The sequence below is a fragment of the Hemicordylus capensis genome, chromosome 6 (genome assembly GCF_027244095.1).
Source record: "Hemicordylus capensis ecotype Gifberg chromosome 6, rHemCap1.1.pri, whole genome shotgun sequence".
NCBI classification, from domain to species: Eukaryota; Metazoa; Chordata; class Lepidosauria; order Squamata; family Cordylidae; genus Hemicordylus; species Hemicordylus capensis.
The window spans coordinates 17,622,547-17,643,609 of record NC_069662.1 but is presented as its reverse complement, the minus strand read 5'-3'; the positions used below and the strand labels follow the sequence as shown (position 1 = coordinate 17,643,609).

Sequence of the window (21,063 nt, the reverse complement as noted above, 5' to 3'; positions counted from 1 at the left end):
TAAGGGACTAATAGTGCCTAATGATGTGATTCAATACAGCAGATGTTGCCAGACTACAGCTCCCATCACCCCCAGCCAAATAACATTTGGCCATTTTGATAGAGTTGTAGTCTGACATCTGGGGATCCAAGTTTGAAAACCCTGCAATAGAATTTGTCACAGTTGTATTGTGACTTTTCAGCAAGGGGCCTTATCCCAGTTTTTTTTAAATTTTCAGAAGCCTGTGAAGTAGGTTAACCTGGTAGAGACATTGACTAGCTCAAGGAGTTGACTAACCCACTTGCATGTAGGACAAGAAGTCTGAACCCAGGCCTGACTAAACTCCAGCACTCTGCCCAGTACCCTGCACTGGCTCTCAGTTTATTGTTATCACTTAGAAGTAATTATGATGCAATTATCTCTGTAATACCTGGAAACAATGCAACCGTTATACACTAAAGAGACCCTTTCACATAGTGTGGCTTTTCTTGTCCAGTACTGTTGTGATGGGAGACGTCTGGTCACATTTTATTTTCTACAGGAGCACTCTAAAGGCCCTGGCACTGGAAACCCTCCTCCAGCCTTTAGAGCAGGGTTCCTCAAACTCAGGTCCCCCACTATGGTCATTGTGGCTGGAGATGATGAGAGTTGTATTCCAACAAATCTGGGGACCTAATTTTGAGAACTCTACCTTAGAGCAAAAATAAACTGGCAGGCATGATGCACACCATTACAGAGCCGTAATTCTGCACCCCGGGACTGCCATGAACTCCTAAGGCAGCCACATTTGCAACAATGGGGGGAACTGTGATAGCAGCACTGCTAGAACAACCGTCTGTCCTCCCCCACCTCCACCCGCTGCTAATAATATAATCAAAAGTGAGTAAGAGATAATTCTTAACAGCATTGGGGCTGCTTTAGGAATGCACAGCAACTTCAGGACTCAGCATTATGGCTCTGTAATGGTGCACATCATGTCAGCCACTGGACTAAGGGAATCGGGGGAGAAGAAAATCAGTGCACTTTTAGTTCAGTGTAACAACTTTGCAAGTTCCTGTATATTGTATTTATTATTATTATTATTATTATTATTATTAATTTACTTATTTATTCCACTTTTCAACAAAAAAATCTCAAAGTGGCTTACATAATTACATAAAAGAATAAGAAGTTGGGGTCCCCTGTCCCAAACCCCACAATCCTTAGATATTGTGGAAATCCCCTTAGAGATTGTGGGAAGCCCAGCACAAAGGAGATGCCAGCATCAGCCACTGAGAGGGATATTATGCTGTGATGAATAGCAGGGACAGTTGCTCTCTCCCTGCTCAGAGGTACACCTAGCTAATTTTGGAGCCTGGACCTAAAGGCCTTTGTAGCTCACCCCCCGCCCCTGAAAATTAAGCATCCTCATGCTTGGCCAGGCATCTACATTACCTGGGACAGACTAAAGATGGTTTGGGGGCCTCCAGGGGCTGTGGAGGCCCTGGACTTTGGCCCCGAAGTCCAGGGGTAAGAGCGCCTGCTAAATATAAGGCCACCACTTTAAAAGGTGCCTCTGTGTCCAGTTTGTGGAGGTAGCACATTTGCCACCTGTTTATGTTGTTGAAAGGGTTGCCACCTACCTAGTAATACACAGACACTCTGGCTATGTGAATTCATTAATGTGTGCAAAAGAGCAATGGCCAGGTTTGTTGGTTGGTTTAATTTAATTTTTATTTAAATCTTTTTGGAACAGATGGCAACCTTAGCTGGCCTTTCAACTCATCATGGATCGGGCCTCCCCTCCTCCAACCCTTTTACCCAAGACGTATCTTACAGCATTTAACCCAGCATGCTTTGCAACAATCCTCTTCCCCCACCTCCCATGTGTAGTTGTGTCTGGACGTGTAATTGATGAGAGCTGCATAGTCCTTCTTCCCTCCCAGCCCTCCAGTTCTTGGGGGCAAAGGGGAATGTGGTTTAGTCTGTGCATCTTTATTATTCTCTCTGCCATTACAGTGGGGCTGGGCTCGGGTTTATCCAGTGTCTTTCGCCGAGATCTCTGAGTGGTCAGTGTCGCTGTCCGAATTCTCTCGCTGAGGCTGCTCCTTCCGCCAGGTCACTTTGCTCACGAACTTGCCTGACCCGCCCTGACGAGAGGGGCAGCAGATGAGGGGCTGTAGTGTAGGGAGGGGAGGAAATGAGAAACAATAGACAATTCCAAGTGACCCACGTTGCTACTGATACCTGATCCAAGCCTTTCTTGGAGTAGAATGTTGCTACGTCTCTAGCCAGGGAGACTGGTGCCCAGGGCCAATCAGAAGCGGGCAGGGCAGGAGAGCCATTTGGCTTGAGCCTTAGGCTCAAAGGGAGCCTCAAATTTAGACACTTGTTGAGAAATCAGGGAGAGGTGTGAATCCAGAAGTACTCCCAGACTGCGAATCTGTTGCTTTTGGGGAAGTGTGACCCCATCTAGAACAGGTAGATCAACATCATCTCTAGAGTTCTGACCCCGCACAATAAGTACCTCTGTCTTATCTGGATTCAGCTTCAGTTTATTCTCCCTCATCCAGCCCATTACTGCTTCCAGGCAGGCATTTAGGGAGAATATGCCAGCTCCTGAAGAAGTTGACATGGAGAAGTAGATCTGGGTGTCATCAGCGTACTGGTAACACCCAGCTCCAAATCCCCTGATGATCTCTCCCAGTGGTTTCATGTAGATGTTAAAAAGCATTGGAGAAAGTACAGAGCCTTGTGGGACACCATTCTTAAGCTCAGATTTTGAAGAGCAACAATCTCCAATCGACACCATCTGGAAGCTATCCGAGAGGTAGGAGCGGAACCACTGTAAAACAGTGCCTCCCACCCCCAACACCCTCAGACGTTCCAGAAGGATACTATGGTCAATAGTATCGAAAGCTCCCGAGAGATCCAAAAGGACCAACAGAGTCACACTTCCTCTGTCAGTTCCCAATTGGAGATCATCAATCAGGCTGACCAAGAATCACTTGGAGAAGCCTGTGACCCCAGTTTGAGAGCTGTGTGTGCTCCTGATTGGCCATCGTGAGAATTCTACAGGCAAGGTAGGGAGAGGGAGAAATGCTCATCTGTGAGCTGGGTACAACAAATATTTATATACTGCTTTTTAACAAAAGTGGGGGGGGGGAGAGAGAGAGAGAGAGAGAGAGAGAGAGAGAGAGAGAGAGAGAGAGAGAGAGAGAGAGAGAGAGAGATGAGGAACCCCTGTCCCCAAAGGGCTCACAATCTAAAAAGAAACACAAGACAGACACCAGCAACAGTCACTGGAGTGGTCCTGTTGAGGGTGGATTGGGCCTCCCCACAGAGGCAGGAGGTGTGTACAAGTTCTGGGCTTGACACGGCCACCCAGAGGAGAGCTGATCTTGTGGTAGCAAGCATGACTTGTCTTCTTAGCTAAGCAGGATCTACCCTGGTTGCATATGAATGGGAGACTAGAAGTCTGAGCACTGTGAGTTATTCCCCTCAGGAGAAGGAGCCGCTCTGGGAAGAGCAGAAGGTTTCAAGTTCCCTCCCTGGCTTCTCCAAAATACAGCTGAGAGAGATTCCTGCCTGCAGCCTTGGAGAAGCCACTGCCAGTCTATGAAGACAATACTGAGGTAGATAGACCAATGGTCTGACTCAGTATATGGCAGCTTCCTATATTCACTTCTGGACCCAGCTCACAGATGAACATTTCCCCCTCCTCTTAGCTTGCTTGTAGAATTCTCATGGCCAGTTGGAAGCATGCACAGGTCCCAAATGGAGGCTTTTCCTACCCTAGTGATCATTGTGAGAAAAGCCCTTTTGAGTTGGGCTTGGGAGACCTGGGTTGAACCATCCAACCAGGCATGAAGGTGACCTTGGGCACAGCAACTCTCTCTGTAGCTAGCATACCTCACAGGGTTGTTGTGAGGATAAAGCAATTTAAAAGATTGCCATAGACACTGCTCTGAGCTTCAAGTTGGAAAGGGGGATGCACATGCAATAATTCAAAATAAAGGAATACAAGAGTTCCGTCCTCCTTACAGGCCTGTAATTATAGGATGGATGTGGGGGCGGGGGGCACACTGAGCCCCTTAGAGATACTCCAGACACTGTGGAAAACATGGAGGCCAGGTTCTACTCAATTGCTCACTAGGAAGTAAGACAATGATATAACTTTAAATGTATTTGCTCGTGTTTTTGTCCTGCAGTGACTCCTCTTTTCCTTAGGCTTCCCCTCACCACATTTCTGGCTACAGGCCCACCTCCTTAGCATCCAGTCACTCTGTCTCCAGTGGTCAGCTAGGAAAAGGGTCCAAGTTCTGCACCAAGGTCACCTGCATTCAGCACCAGGGAAGGCGAAATGTCGCAGGTTCCATAACTCAAGCAAACTAAGCGCTGCTGCAGATGCTTGCAAATTCTGTATTTATTTATTTATTTTTAAATAAAGTGTCGCTTCTTATCATGGCAAGGGACCTCATATCCTGACCTTTTGCTCAGCCCTCCCCCAATCTCTGGCCTTCTGATTTAACGATGTACCCCATCCAGGCAATTTCACCTCGCTTTAAGGAGTAGAAGCTTGTAGGATCCTGCGCCCACTCCCAGTGTGCTTGTTTTGGTCAGAGAATGCACACATTCCTCTTGCCTAGCGGGTCCCTCCTCCTATTGCCTCCACTGGTGGCTTTTAAGACCTGGCTGGGAGCTTGCACGCGCCCTTCCCTTCTTCTTCGCTCTAGTGAATGTATGCCTGTTATGCTTCTTTTACAGGCACAGAGTCTTTGTCTTCAAATATCTCTCTGTCTTTTTCAGCTCTATGCCCACTGCCTTGACAATGCCTTCTTCCCCACAGTGTCTTATGCTTGGCAGTCAGTACCTGAATGGTGTTGAGGTCCTGCTCAGAAACTAACGGTGAAAGCCCCTCCACTCCAGCTGAGGGGGACCGCCGGGGTGAACGGCGACGGTGGGTCACATAACTGCCCCCCATCTGATCCTCCAGAAGTACTGTCTCCACCTGGTAGGGGAAAGAAAAGTATAGGACTGAGGAATAATCTGGAGATCTTTGGAAGATATATTTGAAAGGGGGAGGGGCACATGCTGCCAGTGGCTAACCTACAGAGCAAGGAAGCACCAGTACAGCAGAGAAAGGACCATTTTTGACACCCTTCCCTTTCCTACGATGGGCTCTGTGCCACCCAAAAATATGTCCCCGGGGGCTGTGCCAACCTACCCCACCTACCCTACAGAGCACCCCGCTGATCTGATCAAAAGACCAAATCCAGCATGTGACCAGCAACATACATAGGCCCTAAGACTAACTGGGATAAATTGCTATGAACTCCTGAGCAGCACCAGACAAGCCAGTCTCAAAGTATACGTTGAAATCACTCAGCACCAAAAGCTTGGGTTACTCCAACACCAACTCAGCCATCAGCTCCATCAGCTTAGTTAGGGAGTTTTTTAGGCAGTGGGGTGGATGATACGCCAGCAGAATCCCCAGTACATCCTGAGTCTCCAACCCAAGGTACACACGCTCAATATAAGCCAATTTTCTCACAGGGATCCTGGTAAGGGAGATATTCTTATGGACCACAGCCACTCTTCCCCACCACCCACTTCTCCATACCTGTTCAGCAACAAGAGTACTCTGGGGGGGAAAGTTCAGCCCACAGAGTACCCCTAGCCTTCCCCCAGCCAGCCAGCCAGCTAGTAGTAGTAGTAACAACAGAAGAAGAGTGACTCAGCATGTGCAAAATACTTCCCTCACTACTGAGTAACCATAGAGAACATCTCAAAGTATCTGGCATTAGGGAAAAAGGGCATCCAGGCCACCTCTTGTTCTAGACATTAAGTAACAATTAGCTGCGGGGTACATACTTGTTTGTGGCGTGAGGGGTTTCGCCCCCGAATCGGCAGAGATCGGTTTTCCTCCTCGTCTGTCCCCTCCTCATCCTGCTATGGAAGAAAAGGAAAGGATGAAGTGAGTGACACACATTTAACCCCCCTGCCCACTGCACCTACTACTCTTTTTCTTTTCTGTTCTGCCTCCTGCCATCTCAGTCATGCTTCCTACTATTTCCAGTTTCCTTGAGCCCCTCCGCTTCTGATTTAGCACCCCACCCACACACACTTTACCCAGCCATCCTGGGTCTCGGGTTGCCAAAACTTGGCTGATTTGGACAATACCTTCCCTGCCCACATGATCAGGAAGGGAACATGCCAAAAGAGCGCCCATCAGGACATCCTTAGTAGAGGTCCCAGCACCCCACATGCCCCTGGATTGCGTGGTGGAGGCCCCAGAGCTGTTCATTCACACAGGGCAGCTCTACACCTCCAAATACTTGTTCAAATCAGTATTTGCAGTGCATGTAGATGGGCCATTCAGATGGACAGTCCCTCCGCATGATCAAGGGATGTGCTGGGAGGGTGTTGGGTTGCCCATGGAGGATATCCTGACAGGTGTGCTCCTGGCACATCTTCCTAAATCATGTGGACAAGGAGGGTATCATCTGTACTAGCCCTCTGACTGAAGTTATTCCTGGAGATCTGGTTTCCCCAATATTTTTCATAATGTCAAGTCATGTAAGTTTCCAGAACAGCTTTTAATAGCCACCTGGAGATTGACACCGATTCCTGGAGACAGCAGGGCAGTCCTGGGGGGGTTGGCGACCCTAATCCTGACCCCGTGATTCGAGTGTGATGCAGAGCTCACAATGAAGGCTTGAGCAAGCAGAAACACACACACACACACACACCGATCCTCCTTCCCACTTCCCTGACAGGACAGTACCTACCTTCCTCCCTGCCCGGTTATCACTGCTGACCGTGTGTCTCATAAGATATGGGGAATGACGTGAAAGAGAGAGTGAGGCAATGTGTGAGGTGTGGGAAAGGGGTTGTTTCCTGAACCATTTCATGAGGGCTTCTGGCTTCCCACACATGCCCACTCAGCCTCACGTAGGTCCCTGCTGTGACAGTTATAAGCCGCCTCCAACTATTCAGGAGAGGCAAGGTATACATGTATTAATGCGTATCTATTTCTGTCTTGGATCACTTCAGGGGCATAGCTACAACTGAAGTGGGGAGGATGTCCCTGAGCCCCTGAGGGAGGGAGACCCCACTGGCTAGGTCAGCACTGCTCTTTGCTCTTGCCTTCATGCCTCTCTGAAGAAGGGGCAGGGCGGGGCCCATCTTTACTTTTTTGTTGCAGGGCCCACTCCAACCTTGCTACATCCCTGGGTCACTTGTCTCTATTTTGCAGCTTTAACAGTTTATTTCTTGCAGTGGGGCTGCACAGCCTCTGTGGGTAATTTCCACCACAAGTTGCATATAATTGAAGCTGAGGCTTCTTGCCCAGTTGCAATTACACCAGGAATCTTGATGGTTTGAACAAGGGATATGTTGAATTATTAAAATGGCAGAGTGCCTTTCCTTCAACCAGCTTTCTGTGTATTCACTTAGCTCCTGAAATAATAGTGTTCTGAGCATGTGCAGAGTGACCTCCCCTCACCACACCCCAACAATCAATTGATTGGGCTAGTTACAACTAGATCTTGTGCTGCTGAGATTTAGGGAGGCATGGCTTCCAGGAAAGTTTGAGGCCTGTGTTCGGGACGTGTTTCACTCACCGTTTCACAGAGGCAAGGGGATCTAAGGCATTGGAAATCAAGAAACTCCCCTTGAAGGCCATCCTCTGGATTGTCTGGTCTGGAAAAGGATGATACAAAGGGGTATGTAGGAAAGGAGTCAATGGATTTGCCCCACAAGCTCCTCCCCCTTCCATGTAGCTCCTCCCACAGATCACTCACGGGCGACATGGGCGACATTCAGAGCTGGGGCTGACATCCCGTCGGGCTGGGAATCCTGGCATGCACTTGAGTACAGGGTGCAGTAGGGCTGCAGTGCAAAAAAAGGGGGTGGGAAGAGGTGGGGTTTTACTTTTCTCAAGTTCTGCCCATCTGAGGTTACAAGGGGGTGGCTAGGCAAAGGGCCTTTTCTTTGGTTGTGGCTCCCTACAGACTCGTATATTGAATGGGTTTGTCGTCTGTGCCCACGTCTTTTCAGCACCAGGCAGGCTTCCTTTCATTTGCCTAGGCATTCCAGCGTGTCATGAAGCCAGCTTTTGTGCTGTGTCTGTTCTGGTGGTTTTGCTCAGGCCTCTTGTTTTCACTGCTGCTTCCCTGATTTGGTTTCTGGGACTATGGAGTAAGCTTCCTTCACAAAGGATTACTGGCAAGTAGGATTGCCACATGGGAGATAATTTCTGGATGCAACCATTGGTGGGGAGGGCACAGATTTAAAAACCCTACTTTTTTGGACTGGAATTGGAAAGAGTCCTAAAAAAAGAGGGTTCTCTCTGTCCATATACTTCACAGCTAAACTCAGAGGCCCACTACAACCCTCATTAACTCTAGAGATGATCCAGAAATATGTGTGTGTGTGTGTGTGTGTGTGTGTTTACTGAGGCATACATAAGGAGCCAACCTAGCTAGCCAGCAGCACCGATCCCAGAGAAAGGATAAGAATATGGCACATTTAAACATGTACACCATGTAGTTACAATGCCTGGTGAGAAGCACCAGAAAAATTTGTTAATTTTCATAAATTTTTAAATTCTGGTAAATTTTGTTAAAGCAACCTTCCCATTCAAATTCCTGGATATTTTGTATCCAGGATGACAATTCTTGGGCTGTTGAGGCCAAAGCTGGACATGTGGCAACCTTACTGGCAGAATATGGGCTGCATCTCACAAGGACTGGGGCAAAATGTGTTCAGTAGGAGCTTGATTAACCTGATGAAGAGGACTTTAAACTAAATTCTGTAAGGGACAGAGAAGAAAGCCCCAAAATATGTACAAGATAGAGACAGGTGCTGCAGGAAAAACTTGGGGTGGGGTGAGGTTTGAAGGGCTGCCTGGCAAACCTCACAGTAAAATTGCATGGCTTTCAGAGTCTATGCACTAATATTAATGTACAGAGTATGGGAAATAAACATGGTGAGCTGAACATGTGAAAAACGTTAAATCTAACTTGTTAGATCTGAACAGAAATCTCTCTTGAACTGAAAAGGGTGGAGGGAATCCTCATCAAATTTGGAGATGACACCAAGCTGGGAGCGATAGCTAATATCCCAGAAGACAGGGATAACATTTAAAATTACCTTTATAGTAGAACAGAAAATTTGGAAGTTTGGAAGTTTGGAATTTACAAAATAAAACTCAACAGAGGCAAATGCAAACTTTTGCACTCAAGTTAAAAAAACAACAACAATCCCACAAATGCACAAATGGTATAAGTTTAGTGATACACAGCTTGGCAGTAGTATATGTGAAAAAGAACTCTGGGTTGCAATCAGTCACAATACCTGAATGAGAGTCAGCAGTGTGATGCAGCTGCAAAAAAGACTAATGTGATTTTCGGTTGCATTGACAGAATCATAGTTTGCAAATCATTAGAAGCAAACTGCCACCCTAGAGACTTCAGTAGTGGGTAGTATACGTATGTTAAATAAATAAATAAAAAGTAATAGTTACATACATACATACATACATACATACATACATGAGTAATATATGTTGGATGAATGAATGAATAAATAAAAAGTAATGCTGTTGTTGTTGTTGTTGTTATTATTATTATTATTATTATTATTATTTATTCAATTTCTATACCGCCCTTCCAAAAATGGCTCAGGGTGGTTTACACAGAGAAATAATAAGTAAGATGGTCCCTGTCCCCAAACGGCTCACCGTCTAAAAATAAACATCAAATAGTTGAATGAATGGATGTCCCACTTTATTCCACATTCATCAGAGTGGAGTAGTAGCTGACATCCTGACTAAATCTACTAGAGGAAGTTCTGTTGAAATTTAGTAGTCCTTTGGAAAAACTCCTAAGGAGTACTACTGAGTCATTTAGTCAGGCTGCCAGCCACTGTGTCCAATTCTGGGTACCACACTTCAAGAATCATGTAGTCAAACTGGAACAGACTCAGAAGAGGACAACAATGATGGTCAGGGGTCTGGAAGACAAGCCCTGTGAAGAGAGGTTGAAGGAAGTGGGTATGTTCAGTGTGGAGGCGAGAGAACTGGAGAGGAGCTTGATAGCACGCTCCCAAGACTTGAAGTGCTGTCACACAGAAGAGGGCAAAACTTGTTCTCTGTTGCCCTAGAGAGCACGACTGGATCTGATGGGCTTAAATTATAGGATGGCAAGTTTCAGGTGGACGTTAGGAGAAGCTTACTGGTAAGAGCAGTTTCACTATAGAACCAGTTAGCTAGGAGTGGGCTTTCCCTTGCTGGTGACCTCCAAGCAGAGGCTGGCCAGCCATCTCTTGGGGATGCCTCAGCCCTGGATTTCTTGCACTGGGCAGGAGTGGGTCTCGAGGGCTTTCAAGAAACCTCCAGCTCTATGATCCTTGTCCTTTTGTTCTTGGCCTTTTATGTTGAACTAGCCGACCCCGCACAGAGCATCTGTGCGCTCTTTGGGGCTAGCAGTTGCCTCTTCCCCCCACCTTCTGCCCCAGTCTCCGCTTCCTAACCACGGCCGGCCCGTGCTGGGCCCAGCCGCCTCTCCTCCCCACCGCCACTTCTGCCCCCCACCCCACACACACTTTCTTTCCCCCCTCCTGGGCCTTGCCTCTGGCCTCCATGGCTGGCCCAATCCTCCTGGGTGCGCCTCAGCCAATCAGGCGCCTCTGCTGCACAGCCAATCAGCTGGGCGCTGGGACACACATTCCAAGGCACACCCAGCAGAATTACATATATAGATTTTTATCTGTTTAACTCTTTTGTCGTCCTGAGGGTCTTGCTACTGAAGGGTGGCATAGAACCTTCTTAAATAAATAAGAGCTCTGTGGGTATGAACGGTTGAGAATGGATGGGGTGAGAAGTAGCAATGGCTGAGAAGACACACGCAGGCAGAGACAGGCAGTACTCTTTCAGGGAGAGGCGGGCGGGGGGGGCAGTTGCTTACCGTTTTCTGCCCGTCGGATGATGCTGCAGAATTCAGAATACGGTATGGGGGGCTGCGACATATGCTGGAAGAGTCCTTGGTAGTCGGGAGGATTCAAGAACCCCAAAAGTCGCTCGGCCAACCCTCGGGCCGCCACGTAGCTCAGCCGGGCCTGGGACAGTGATTGTTCCGCATGGAAACAAGCCAGCTGAAGAAAAGGACAGTGACAGGTCACAACTCGACAACCAAGGCCTCTACAGACCTTGGCAACCTCCAGATGCCGTTCTTAAATATTGCTATGGATGCCTGTTTATAAAAGCCATCACCCTTCCTTCCTTTTTTCAGTTCTATCCTGCTCTTCCTCCAGGAAGCCCGGAGCAGTGTACATGCTTATGTCTGTCCCCACAACAACCCTGTGAGGTAAGTTAGGCTGAGAAACAGATAACTAGAGACAGAATCACCCAGTAAATTTAATGGTTGAACGAGGATTTGAACTCCGGCCTCCCTGGTCCTAGTCCAGCACTCTAACCACTAATTCCTACTGGGTCGTCTTTCCTTCCTAAGACAGGCTTGACTGGGCCTGTCAGGCGTGGCCCTTCTACGAGGCAGGCTAAGGTGGTCACCTCAAGCAGCAGATTATTGGGGTGCCAAATGCCCTCCTTACCCCACTTTATAATCCATGGGAAAGAGCAAGAGGAGGGTGTGTGCAAGGGAGAGCAGTGTTTGTCACTCTCAAGGCATACACAGGGGTCTTGAGCTGCTGCTGGTGCTGCTGGGGGTGTCTGAGCTTCAAGAGATCTGGTCACATTCGTTCTCATGGAGGTAGCAAGCCTGTTCCTGGGCTGTCGCATTTCAGAAAGCTGGCGCTGACTTGCATGACTGATTGCTCCTCAGACAAACTGACTTCTTCAACAAGAAAGCCAGAGTTAGGGAGGAGGGTTTTGGTTTAGTTTTTGACCTAAGGCTCTGTGCAGGGAAGTGTTTTGAACGGAGGACTTTCAATCAGAGGTGCTCTTATCCCTGGACTTCTGGGCTGAAGTCCAGGGCTGCCACAGCTCCTGCTCCCTCCCCCCTCGCCCCAATCCTCTTTAGTCTCTCCCCGAGGGGTGTGGTTGCCCGGCTGAGCATGATAATGCTTAATTTGCAGGGGAGGGGCAGGCTCCAAAATTACTTAAGTGCACCTCTGCTTTCAATTGTGTGAGCCTCGTCCCTCTTCTAATGCTGAAATTACAGCCCAGAAACAGATTTACTACCTAAGTGAGAAACTAGGTCTAAGGAAAGAAAGCATCATTTCCTTGATTGCTCTTGTGTAGAGCTGCTAACTCTCCAGGACTGGCCTGGTGTCTCCAGGAATCAGCATTTCCAGGTAACTATTTAAAGCTATTCTGGAGATTTTAATATTGAAAATCGCTTCAGTCAGGTTGGCAGCTTTAGTACTGTATCTTTAAAAAGCAAGCCCAGAAGGCCTCAGGATGAGAAAGCCATGTGAGTACTTCCCATGGGGGAGAGTTTCGGACCCAAAAGCAATGGGGGGTTAACTTGCACTCAAGCCCTTCTCCTCTCGAGCAGCTCTCTTGGTCACCACCTGTCCTGGGAGCAAGACTGTTAGCTTTTAGTGTCATCAGCACTGACCCTGGCTGATTATGTGAGACCTGGTAAGTCATGTTTGTTGGCGGGGCGTGTGGGCCTCTCATGAGACATCTCGGCCTAACCAATTGATCGCCTCCACACACGGGAGTAGAGATGATCCTGGACAACATCTCTTGTATACCTCAGAAAACCACTTATGAACATATGAAGCTGGCTTGTTAGACCATTAGTCCATCTAGTTAATTACTGTCTGCTCTGACTGGCAGCAGGTTCTAGAATGTCGGGTGCAAGTCTCTCTCAACGCTTGCTACTTGACTCTTGAATGGAATTAAACCTGGGACTTCATGCATGCAAATCCTGTCTTCCACCGCTGAGCTAGTCTTCCACCACTGGCACCTCCCTCAGTGCCCTAGCAAGGGAATGATGCCTCTCCTTCACTCTCTTGGACACCATTCATCACTAGACTTGGGCCCTAGTACACCTGGGAGGTACCTGTGCAGACTTCTGTGCTTCAACAGAAGCCTGGACCATTTTGGCAGTGCCGGCAACAGTGTTCACCAGGAACTCGGCCATGGCTTCTGACATTCTGGGTGCAAAACCTGTTTGGGCGGCCTTCTCAGACTGAGGGTCTTCCTTGAGAGATTCAGAGGACCCTTCCATTCTGGACCTGGGGAAGAGGAGGGGGGGGAAGAGTTTGATTCTAGACATGGCATAAGTTTAATGAAGATAAAATAACACGGAAGGGGGGCAGGCTAGTTAGTCGAAAGCCAGGAAATTTGGTTGAGGATTAGCTATCCACAGCAGCAGCTATTGAGCTGTGAAGTATGAATTTCCAAACAAGGGATTGGCTGGATAGTTTTACTCTGCTCTGACCAGCTGAGGATGCTTCTGTTCTGAGTATGCATAAAGTTCGCTTTCATCCCCAAAATGACACACACACTTCTGATGTGTATCTCACAACTTGCATAGTTGTCACTGGATGGGTAGATCAGTATTTTACCCCCATATTCTTGCGGCATTCACACAATCACAGCAATCCTGGCTAAAGAGTTAATCAGGATCTGAACCGGGTTATCTGTCCCAGTTAAATGCAGTTTAACCAGCAATCCTGGCTAAAGAGTTAATTAGGATCTGTCCTGGATGAATGCAGTTTAATCGCATTGGTTTGACCAGGATTGCCCAGAAATTCTGGGTTCTCACAATTAACTTCACAGGGTTCAGTGATCAACGGCTACTAGTTGGGAGGGCTATAGGCCACCTCCAGCCTCAGAGGCAGGTGCCTCTGAATTCCAGTTGCAAGGGAGTAACAGCAGGAGGGAGGACATGCCTTCAACTCCTGCCTGTAGGCTCCCAGTGGCATCTAGTGGGCCACTGTGTGAAACAGGATGCTGGACTAGACGGGCCTGATCCAGCAGGACTGTTCTTATGATCCTGGTTAACTTTTTAATCAGGATTGCTGTGATTGTGTGAATGCAGCCACTTAATTTTTTTCAGGCTCCGTGTCCTCATGACTCTAAAGAAAAACTTGAAAGTGTGTGAAAAATGAGAAACAAAGCATGTAGAAAATTCAAAAAAACTAGAATGAGGGTGCAGTTTAAGAGGCTTTTGACCAGAAAGATTTTAGAGCTTTTTTTCTTGCAGAAGGAGAAAAAAAATATGTAAAACAAGCAAACAGACATGGCATCATTTCTTCGCATTGGAGAGTTCTGGTTTTCTTGCTACGCTTAAAAAAACAACATGGCACACATAGCCTTCTCCATCGCTCATGACTAGCACTTCAAATGCCTGCTTTGAAAAAAGCAAGCCATTTGGTCAAGAGTCCGCACTGTATGTCTCACCAAGACACAGGAGACACTGACTGATTGTGTATCAGACACTGGGAGTTTCCTGCTCAATGACATCTCTGAAAGCATGTGTCAGATATGAAGCAAACGCTTGCTTAAAAAACAACAAAGGTAAATCATGATGGAAGAAGATGAAGACAGGTGAACTCTAAGGTAAAATATTTTTGAAACATGACTAGCGGGGGGGGGGGGCGGGGCAGAGGGGACTGTCCAAAACTCTACAGATTTTCCTATAGTACAGCTAAGGCAGCGGTCAGAAAAAGAAAAGGAAAAAAGATAAATTGTCCCTGCAAGGCTAGCACACAAGGCTGCCTTCTAAATTCTAGGTGTTTTGAAAATGCTGCTCTGCACATCTGCATGTGTGACTGCACAGAGAACACAAAGAGCCCTTTCCTTCACATGGAAAAGGCCCCAAAACATGAATTTGTGAACACTGTGTGATCCAACAAGAGGCTCAGTACTGTAAAAATACCTTGTTTGTTACCATGCCAAAAGATGTGGAGACTGGATGATGGACCTCAGCACTAAGGAAAAATAAGACACTACACGTGCTCAGAAGCATTGTCATAGAGGGGGGCAACAGGATAATCGTCGTCGAGCCAATACTATGTCGCAGTCGTGTCGCCCGCAGATGATGAAGCTCGGAGCCAAGACTGTACAGTTTGCAGGAGGAAAACACTGACCCCTCCTGAAGGCAGTAAGTGGGATAATACCAATATACCGTATACTTGAGACCTGGGAACAAGAAGACCTACATACCTTTGCCTAAGAGCAGCCTTAGTTCTATCAACTGTAAAAGAAACACTGCTTCAGCTTAAAATAGCTATGAACACTCAAGTTGTCAGCTTATTTCCCACAAGTTGATTTATGGGGGTCGGGCGGGTCCAATACACCCTGAAAGAAAAGCCAAGCTCTGGAAATGGAAAAGTGACAGCAGGACATTGAACCATGGGGCAAGAAGGGCAGGTCTGTAGCTTTCTGGGAGATATTCCTAGCGTCAAGAAAACATCCCATGAAGGCCGACCACTTGGCTTGCTGGGCTACAAACTGGCACCCCCTTCCCTGTCGAAGCCCCTGCTGTGGGGGTTGGACTGCAACCAAGATGCTCTGTGCCTTAGTAGCCAACTGCCAGGGATGTGGTTGCCATGGGAATACTTCCAGAGCCCAGTTGCTAGGTGATGGAATTCCTTGTCATGCAAGAGGGCTGGATGCTTGAGACCTGCAGAAGGGGGCAGGTCTGCAGTCTTAGATGGAGTGTGTATGGGGTGTGGGTGTGTGCTATTTCAGAAGTGGGAGTTAGTTATTAATGAAAGCTTAGTCATACAATTTATCACCAGCACCTATATATTTAGACATGAGTCAGGTCACTTGGGTCCAGGACACAAGAATCCTTCCTTGTGCCTCTGAGAACCCAAGAGGATGTAGGGAACTCAAACATTTATTCAACATAGCAGGATGCATGTACACAAAATTAATTTCCCACCAACTACCACCTCTGGCTGTCCCCACAACTATACCAGATTGATAAGGATGTCTGATCCACAAGTAAACATGCCTTGAACATAGGGCTTGTTACCCAATTAAATAAAACATAGACAAAAGTAGTTCTGAAGCAGTAAGTATCCTTCCCTTGTTTTTACAAAGAGCATGTTGTAGAAGACATACGATCAGAAGAGGCTTTCCTCCTGTGTGAGGAAAAAAGGTACTTAAGGCAGCACTTGTTAACCTGCAGTTTTTACAAGTACTCTTATTAAACACAGTTTTTTTGGTAAAACATGGGCTGTCTGTCTGATTCATGATGAATACTTTTTTAATTGGTTAATTAATTTCCAATCTAGACCTTTAACCTGGTTTTCTTTTCTTTAAGAAGTCCTTTAACCAAAGCAATTCTGTGTTCAAATGGACAACTAATTAAATAGGGAATGATTAATCAGGTATCTTGCTACATAAACTTTACACAATCGCATCACACAAGAACTCATACAAACCTGCTTTCCTCTGTCTTGGCCCATTCCTTCTCCAAGCCCAAAGAGACAGAACACAGTTTTAATATTCAACATTTTTATTAAAAGATTTCTCACCCCACCCCAACTTCTTTCGGTGGCTGCCCTTTTGAGCAACCAATTCCATCTTTGTTCTTTTTCCATTTATTTATTTTTGCTCTTCCAAGTATGTTTTCAAGCTCTCCCACCCCAATTTTTTTAAAAAAGTGTTTTATTTTCTAATACATTCCATAGGACACATATGTCTAAGTTTCCCCCCAACATTTTTTCTTCATATATAAAAAAAGACATACACACATACATACACACACTCACATTAGTTTTTAATCACCCACACATAGGGAAACCGGGGGCGGGGGACCAGGGAGGGAGCGCAAACAAAAAATAAAAGACAGGAAGAGGTAAACTGTACATGGGGAAAGTTATGGCACCAAAAAACAGATTTTTTTTCTTTAAAAACAAAAGGATTAATTAGTATAATACATTAAGCCCCTCCAGCCCCTCCCCTCCCCATAACCCCATTTCCCAATCCCAGGCAGGCAGAAATCACTAACTGAACATCTTGAAGTAACAAAAGATCCCATACTCCTCCCCGCCCCCACCCACCCCATCTTGTTTAAAACAGTGGCCTTGTTAAATTAGAAAATTAACTTGAGACATCTGCAAAAGGGTTATGGGGAAAGTCTGCTTCATTAGAAGTGTGAGAACCTTCAATAAGAAAAACAAAATGCTATGACAGGCCAAATTCGTGCCAGTGGTTGGGGTGACGTCATGTGGCAAGAAAAAGGGATGATGAGGTTTTGTGCCCTTGGCAATGGCGGGAAGGAAGAATTTTCTTTTTTACAACACAATATTCCAAGCTTCCCTGTCTTAAGATGGAACCCAAAGAAAAACCTGTTTCCAAATCTTCTAACATACTACTAGGTAGAATTTCCCAAACTGGTTTCAGCATTTTTCTTGCTTGGTCATCCATCATACTCCCTCCACCACACACACTAATGAGAAATAGTTAATAGAGCTCTATGTTCTACTTATGAGGTAAGCAATTTCCCCCTGATCACTAAGAGCAGTTTTGTGACATGAAATCTTTTGCACTATGTTTTCTTCCTCTTTCCAGAAGGATGGCAACATTCTTCTGGAAAGGCCTAGGAAAAAAGGAAGCGTGGGTTATTTGCAACTGGCTGGTTTACATGGCTGCTTTTACAATCCTGATTTCCAGATTGCAGGGTAGGGAACCACAGGGTTGAAGGTTTCCCTGCATAAAGAAAATTAGTCATTCACAAGTTTAGGCTAGAACTTGACCTCATTGACAGCTAGTTTTTCTATGCCCAGGGAAATTGTACGTAGCAGCATCAAGCTATGCAACTGCCTCCTTCCTTCACCTAGTCTGAATGGTAGTCCAAGAATGGTTTTACTTCTTCAAAGTGTTGTCTGTGTGAACTTTCCCCCAAGGAAGCAGGCGGGGGAGATGTAGAAAAGTTTTCTTCTGCCACAACTAGAAGAGCAAACACACCTTTCAAGGTTTACTTCTCACCAGAGAGGCTTTTCAGTGTGGTGCCACAATCTCCTTGGAGCACTGCTCTTGAATAAACACAACGCTGTGTTGCCTCTTGACCCAAACCAAGAGAGCAGCCCCAGCAGTCTCCTTGGCAGACCATGCTTTCAAGGTCTCCTGTAGAGTGTGTGTGCGTGCACATGTATGTGGGAGGAAAGATTATTTCAAAACTACTCACAATTGCTGATTTGCTTTCTCTCGTGACAGAATGTTTCAATTCTCTAGTTCCAATGCAAACAAAACAAAACAAAAACCCCAAACACCCCTATTCCCACTCACAAAAATTCACTTCCTGTTCTGCTTTTGGCAGAAACTTTTGTGCCAAGCTTTAAGAAACAGAACCCACGCATTTCATTATTATTATTTTTTTAAGCAGCATGATTTGGGGCACAAAAAAACGGTATTTCAAGTTTCTTGCTCCCAGTATTGAAAAGCCTGCTTCAGAAATCCCTTTGTTGGCTGAGCATGACAACAACTTGAATAATTTTCTACTGGCTGGTGGGATAGGTTGATCAGACCCAGATGTTGGACTACAATTCCCATCATCCAACCACTGTGGCTGGATGATGGGAGTTGTAGTCTCACATCATCTGGGAACCCAAGGTTGGGAACCTGTTTTAGAGGAATCGGACTGTTGTTCAGCAGTAGAACCACCTGATTTTTAAGGACAGGTTCCTCTATTAAGAACTAGCAAAGTGGGGAGTGGAGTAGGACAGCAACCATTGGCTGCTTAAATCACTGGCTTCTGGTAACAAGCCAACCCTGATCCCAAACCCTGGGTAGCTGTTGCCGCCTTGAGGTTTGTTCATACTGGGTATAATAGCAGGGAACAGAAGAATTTCTGAAGCGGGTAGAGGGACTGCATGGGAACCATTAGACACAGAGAAAAAGTGGTGGGCTGGTGTTCTGTATATGGATGCCAAAAGAAACAACATTCTCAATTCCTCTGAGCAGCCATATTCTGCAACTGATCTCTTGCATAGAGACGTGCAGTTGTGGCTGCGGACTTCGGGGGGGGGGGAGACTAAATTATGGGTGGTTGCATGGCGGTAGTGTGGAGAAACAACCTGGGGCTATGGAGGAGACAGGAGGCAAATTCTGGAGGGGAGGGGCGAGGTGGTTCAGGGAGAGAGTTCTTAGGGAGGATGGGTGGAAAATGATTGACAAGGCAATGCCCTCAGCCACCAAGGGGCCGGGCCTGGCTTGCGAGAGGTTTGGGCTGCAGCCAGGAAGCTGGACATAATGCTTAGCACTTGGGCAGAAGGGAAGTGCCATTCACAGCCCCTCTGCATTGCAAGAGTGGGGAGGTGTCACCCCATAAGACAGTGAGGAGGCATAACCTGTATGGTAGGGGGTGATGATTAACACCAGAAGCTCCCTGGACTGACACAAGCTTAGAGCCATGTGTTGAAACAGACATGGGTAGGGAGGGCACTGTTTAGAAGATACATTCTGGTTCATGGCAGGATGTGTGGACTGGGACAAGAGCCACCTCCCACCACTCCCTCCCCATTCACGTGGGATGAGCATGGGGTAAAGTCAGTCTCAAGAGGTGGAAACGGCCACCACTGTGAGCAATGAGGCGATGTAGCAGGCAATTTACACTTCCTTTCCCACCTACAGACTGAGGAGGCAAGGAAGGTTCCAGAAGTGGAGCATGGTCCAGAAGCAGGCTGAATTGCCATCCCTTGTCTGTGGGCTTGGGCAGGATTGCGGGCCACTGTCTGCCCCCTAGAAAAGAAGTGAAGTTCCCCCTGTCAATCTGATAATTCTATGCATGCACAGATTGGCCACCACCCACAACAATCCAGGATTCCCCCTCATGCCCATTAAATCTGAATTGCTCTCGTGCTAACTGAACTGGATTAAAGCGCTGTGGTGCAGGAGAGGGAAAAACATGTTCTCCGACCACAGCAGCCCCGCCTGACAGCCTGTGGCAAGCTAAGGGGCACACAACGGAGTGTTCTGGACTCGTTGCAATGTAAGATCTTTTTGTCTTCCCAGGAGTGGGATTGGGAATTTCAACCACACCTTGAAGTGACAATGTAACCTCCACTGCTGGGGCACTGTTCTCCGCCTCTCTCCCTCTACAGATTGCAGCAACGCTGGGGGGGAGTGACTGACCCTGATCAGGGACGCAAAAACTGATCGTCAGTGTCATGGCCGCTGCATCGGTGTCTCCATCCAGCTGGCGGGGGCAGGGGAGCATGAGCGGAGGGGGCACGGGCCACACTCCAGAGGACAGGACTCCAACCTTCCATCTCACAGTCCAGTCTTCTGTGTCTCTGTGCTTGCAAGATGGTGGCAAGTCAAAGGCCACAGACGACGACTGAGGAGCTTCCACGGCCGGCAGTTCAGTTCCACAGCGCTTCGTGTGACAAGCCTCGGCAAACACGCCCCTCTCCTCCCTCCCCTTTCCTCCAACCAATCCCCATCTCCCTCCAGCAAAGTCTCCCTGTTCTTTCCCAACCACCTCATGAGTAGGAAAAGTGCGAGCCGTTGAGGATGTGAGAAGTGACGCTGGCCGAGCGGCTGATGCCCTGGTCCGACTGGCCACCGGAAGCCGTGCGCCGCAGCGGCTGGGGGCTGTTCCTCAGCATGACTACGTTGGAGCGCCCCCCGGGCGCCGAGGAGGAAGAGGAGGAGGAGGAGGAGGGAGAAGAGGAAGGGGGGTGAAGCCAAGCTGAAGGGGGCGGGGCCAGCATAGGTGGCTGCCTCCATGCGTGGGGGGCGCCGGCTGTGTTCTGGACACCATGGCTCCAATGGGAGCCGCTGCGGGGAACAGGGCGAGAGGGCCAGGGCTGAGGGGGTGCTGTATAGCCTTGGTTGAAGGCTTCCGCTGGGATGCCTGTGAGCGCCATGTTGCTGAAGCCCAGGCGCATGCTCTCAGAGTCGAACGCCTCGATCTCCCGGGCCTGGCGCTCCAGGAGGCTCCGGATGCGGTCAGAGCGCTCGTTCTGCAGGGCCAACATCTCCTCCTCGATCTGGAGAGGGGACAGAGACCAAAAGAAAAAAGAAAAAAGTGCACACACAGATCTTAGAGGTGAAACAGCAAGGATGCTTGGGTTTACCAAGAGGAACGAAAGCCTAATGGAGTGGAGGAGCTGCATCAACAGCAGCTCAGGAAAAATGCCCTTTCGTATAAATCTGGGCTGCAGGAGCAC

The 21,063-nt window shown here is 47.6% G+C and overlaps 2 protein-coding genes across 3 annotated transcripts in view; both read right to left on the bottom strand.

Annotated features, from left to right (window-relative positions):
* Positions 1–1,932: 1,932 nt before the first annotated feature.
* LOC128330639 (uncharacterized) lies at positions 1,933–15,486 on the bottom strand. 2 transcript variants are annotated; one of them, XM_053263795.1, is made up of 8 exons: positions 15,101–15,486; positions 12,990–13,164; positions 10,929–11,115; positions 7,764–7,851; positions 7,584–7,662; positions 5,833–5,910; positions 4,832–4,969; positions 1,933–2,135 (listed from the first exon to the last, which is right to left on the bottom strand). In XM_053263795.1, the coding sequence occupies exons 2-8, from the start codon at positions 13,155–13,157 to the stop codon at positions 1,995–1,997; spliced, it is 879 nt and encodes a 292-aa protein (XP_053119770.1). In that variant the 5' UTR covers positions 13,158–13,164; positions 15,101–15,486; the 3' UTR covers positions 1,933–1,994. The 2 variants fall into 2 exon arrangements, with proteins under 2 accessions (XP_053119770.1, XP_053119771.1); XM_053263796.1 differs by having other exon boundaries at positions 5,833–5,907.
* An 899-nt stretch (positions 15,487–16,385) lies between these two features.
* The window catches only part of TAOK2 (TAO kinase 2), a 44,972-nt gene continuing 40,294 nt past the window's right edge, over positions 16,386–21,063 (bottom strand). Inside the window, exon 20 of the mRNA XM_053263782.1 lies at positions 16,386–20,883. Within this exon, the coding sequence (XP_053119757.1) occupies positions 20,374–20,883 (510 nt within the window). The 3' untranslated portion in view covers positions 16,386–20,373. The remainder of the gene's footprint in view (positions 20,884–21,063) is intronic.

What these genes read in the sequence shown, in the direction of transcription:
- LOC128330639 (XM_053263795.1), bottom strand. Translation starts at nt 13,157, where the DNA reads ATGGAAGGGTCCTCTGAATCTCTCAAGGAAGACCCTCAGTCTGAGAAG. An exon ending in CATCCGACGGGCAGAAAACG is followed by an intron (nt 7,852 to 10,928) that starts GTAAGCAACTGC and finishes TTTGCACTGCAG; the next exon opens with CCCTACTGCACCCTGTACTC. An exon ending in AGGACCTCAACACCATTCAG is followed by an intron (nt 2,136 to 4,831) that starts GTACTGACTGCC and finishes CCTACACTACAG; the next exon opens with CCCCTCATCTGCTGCCCCTC.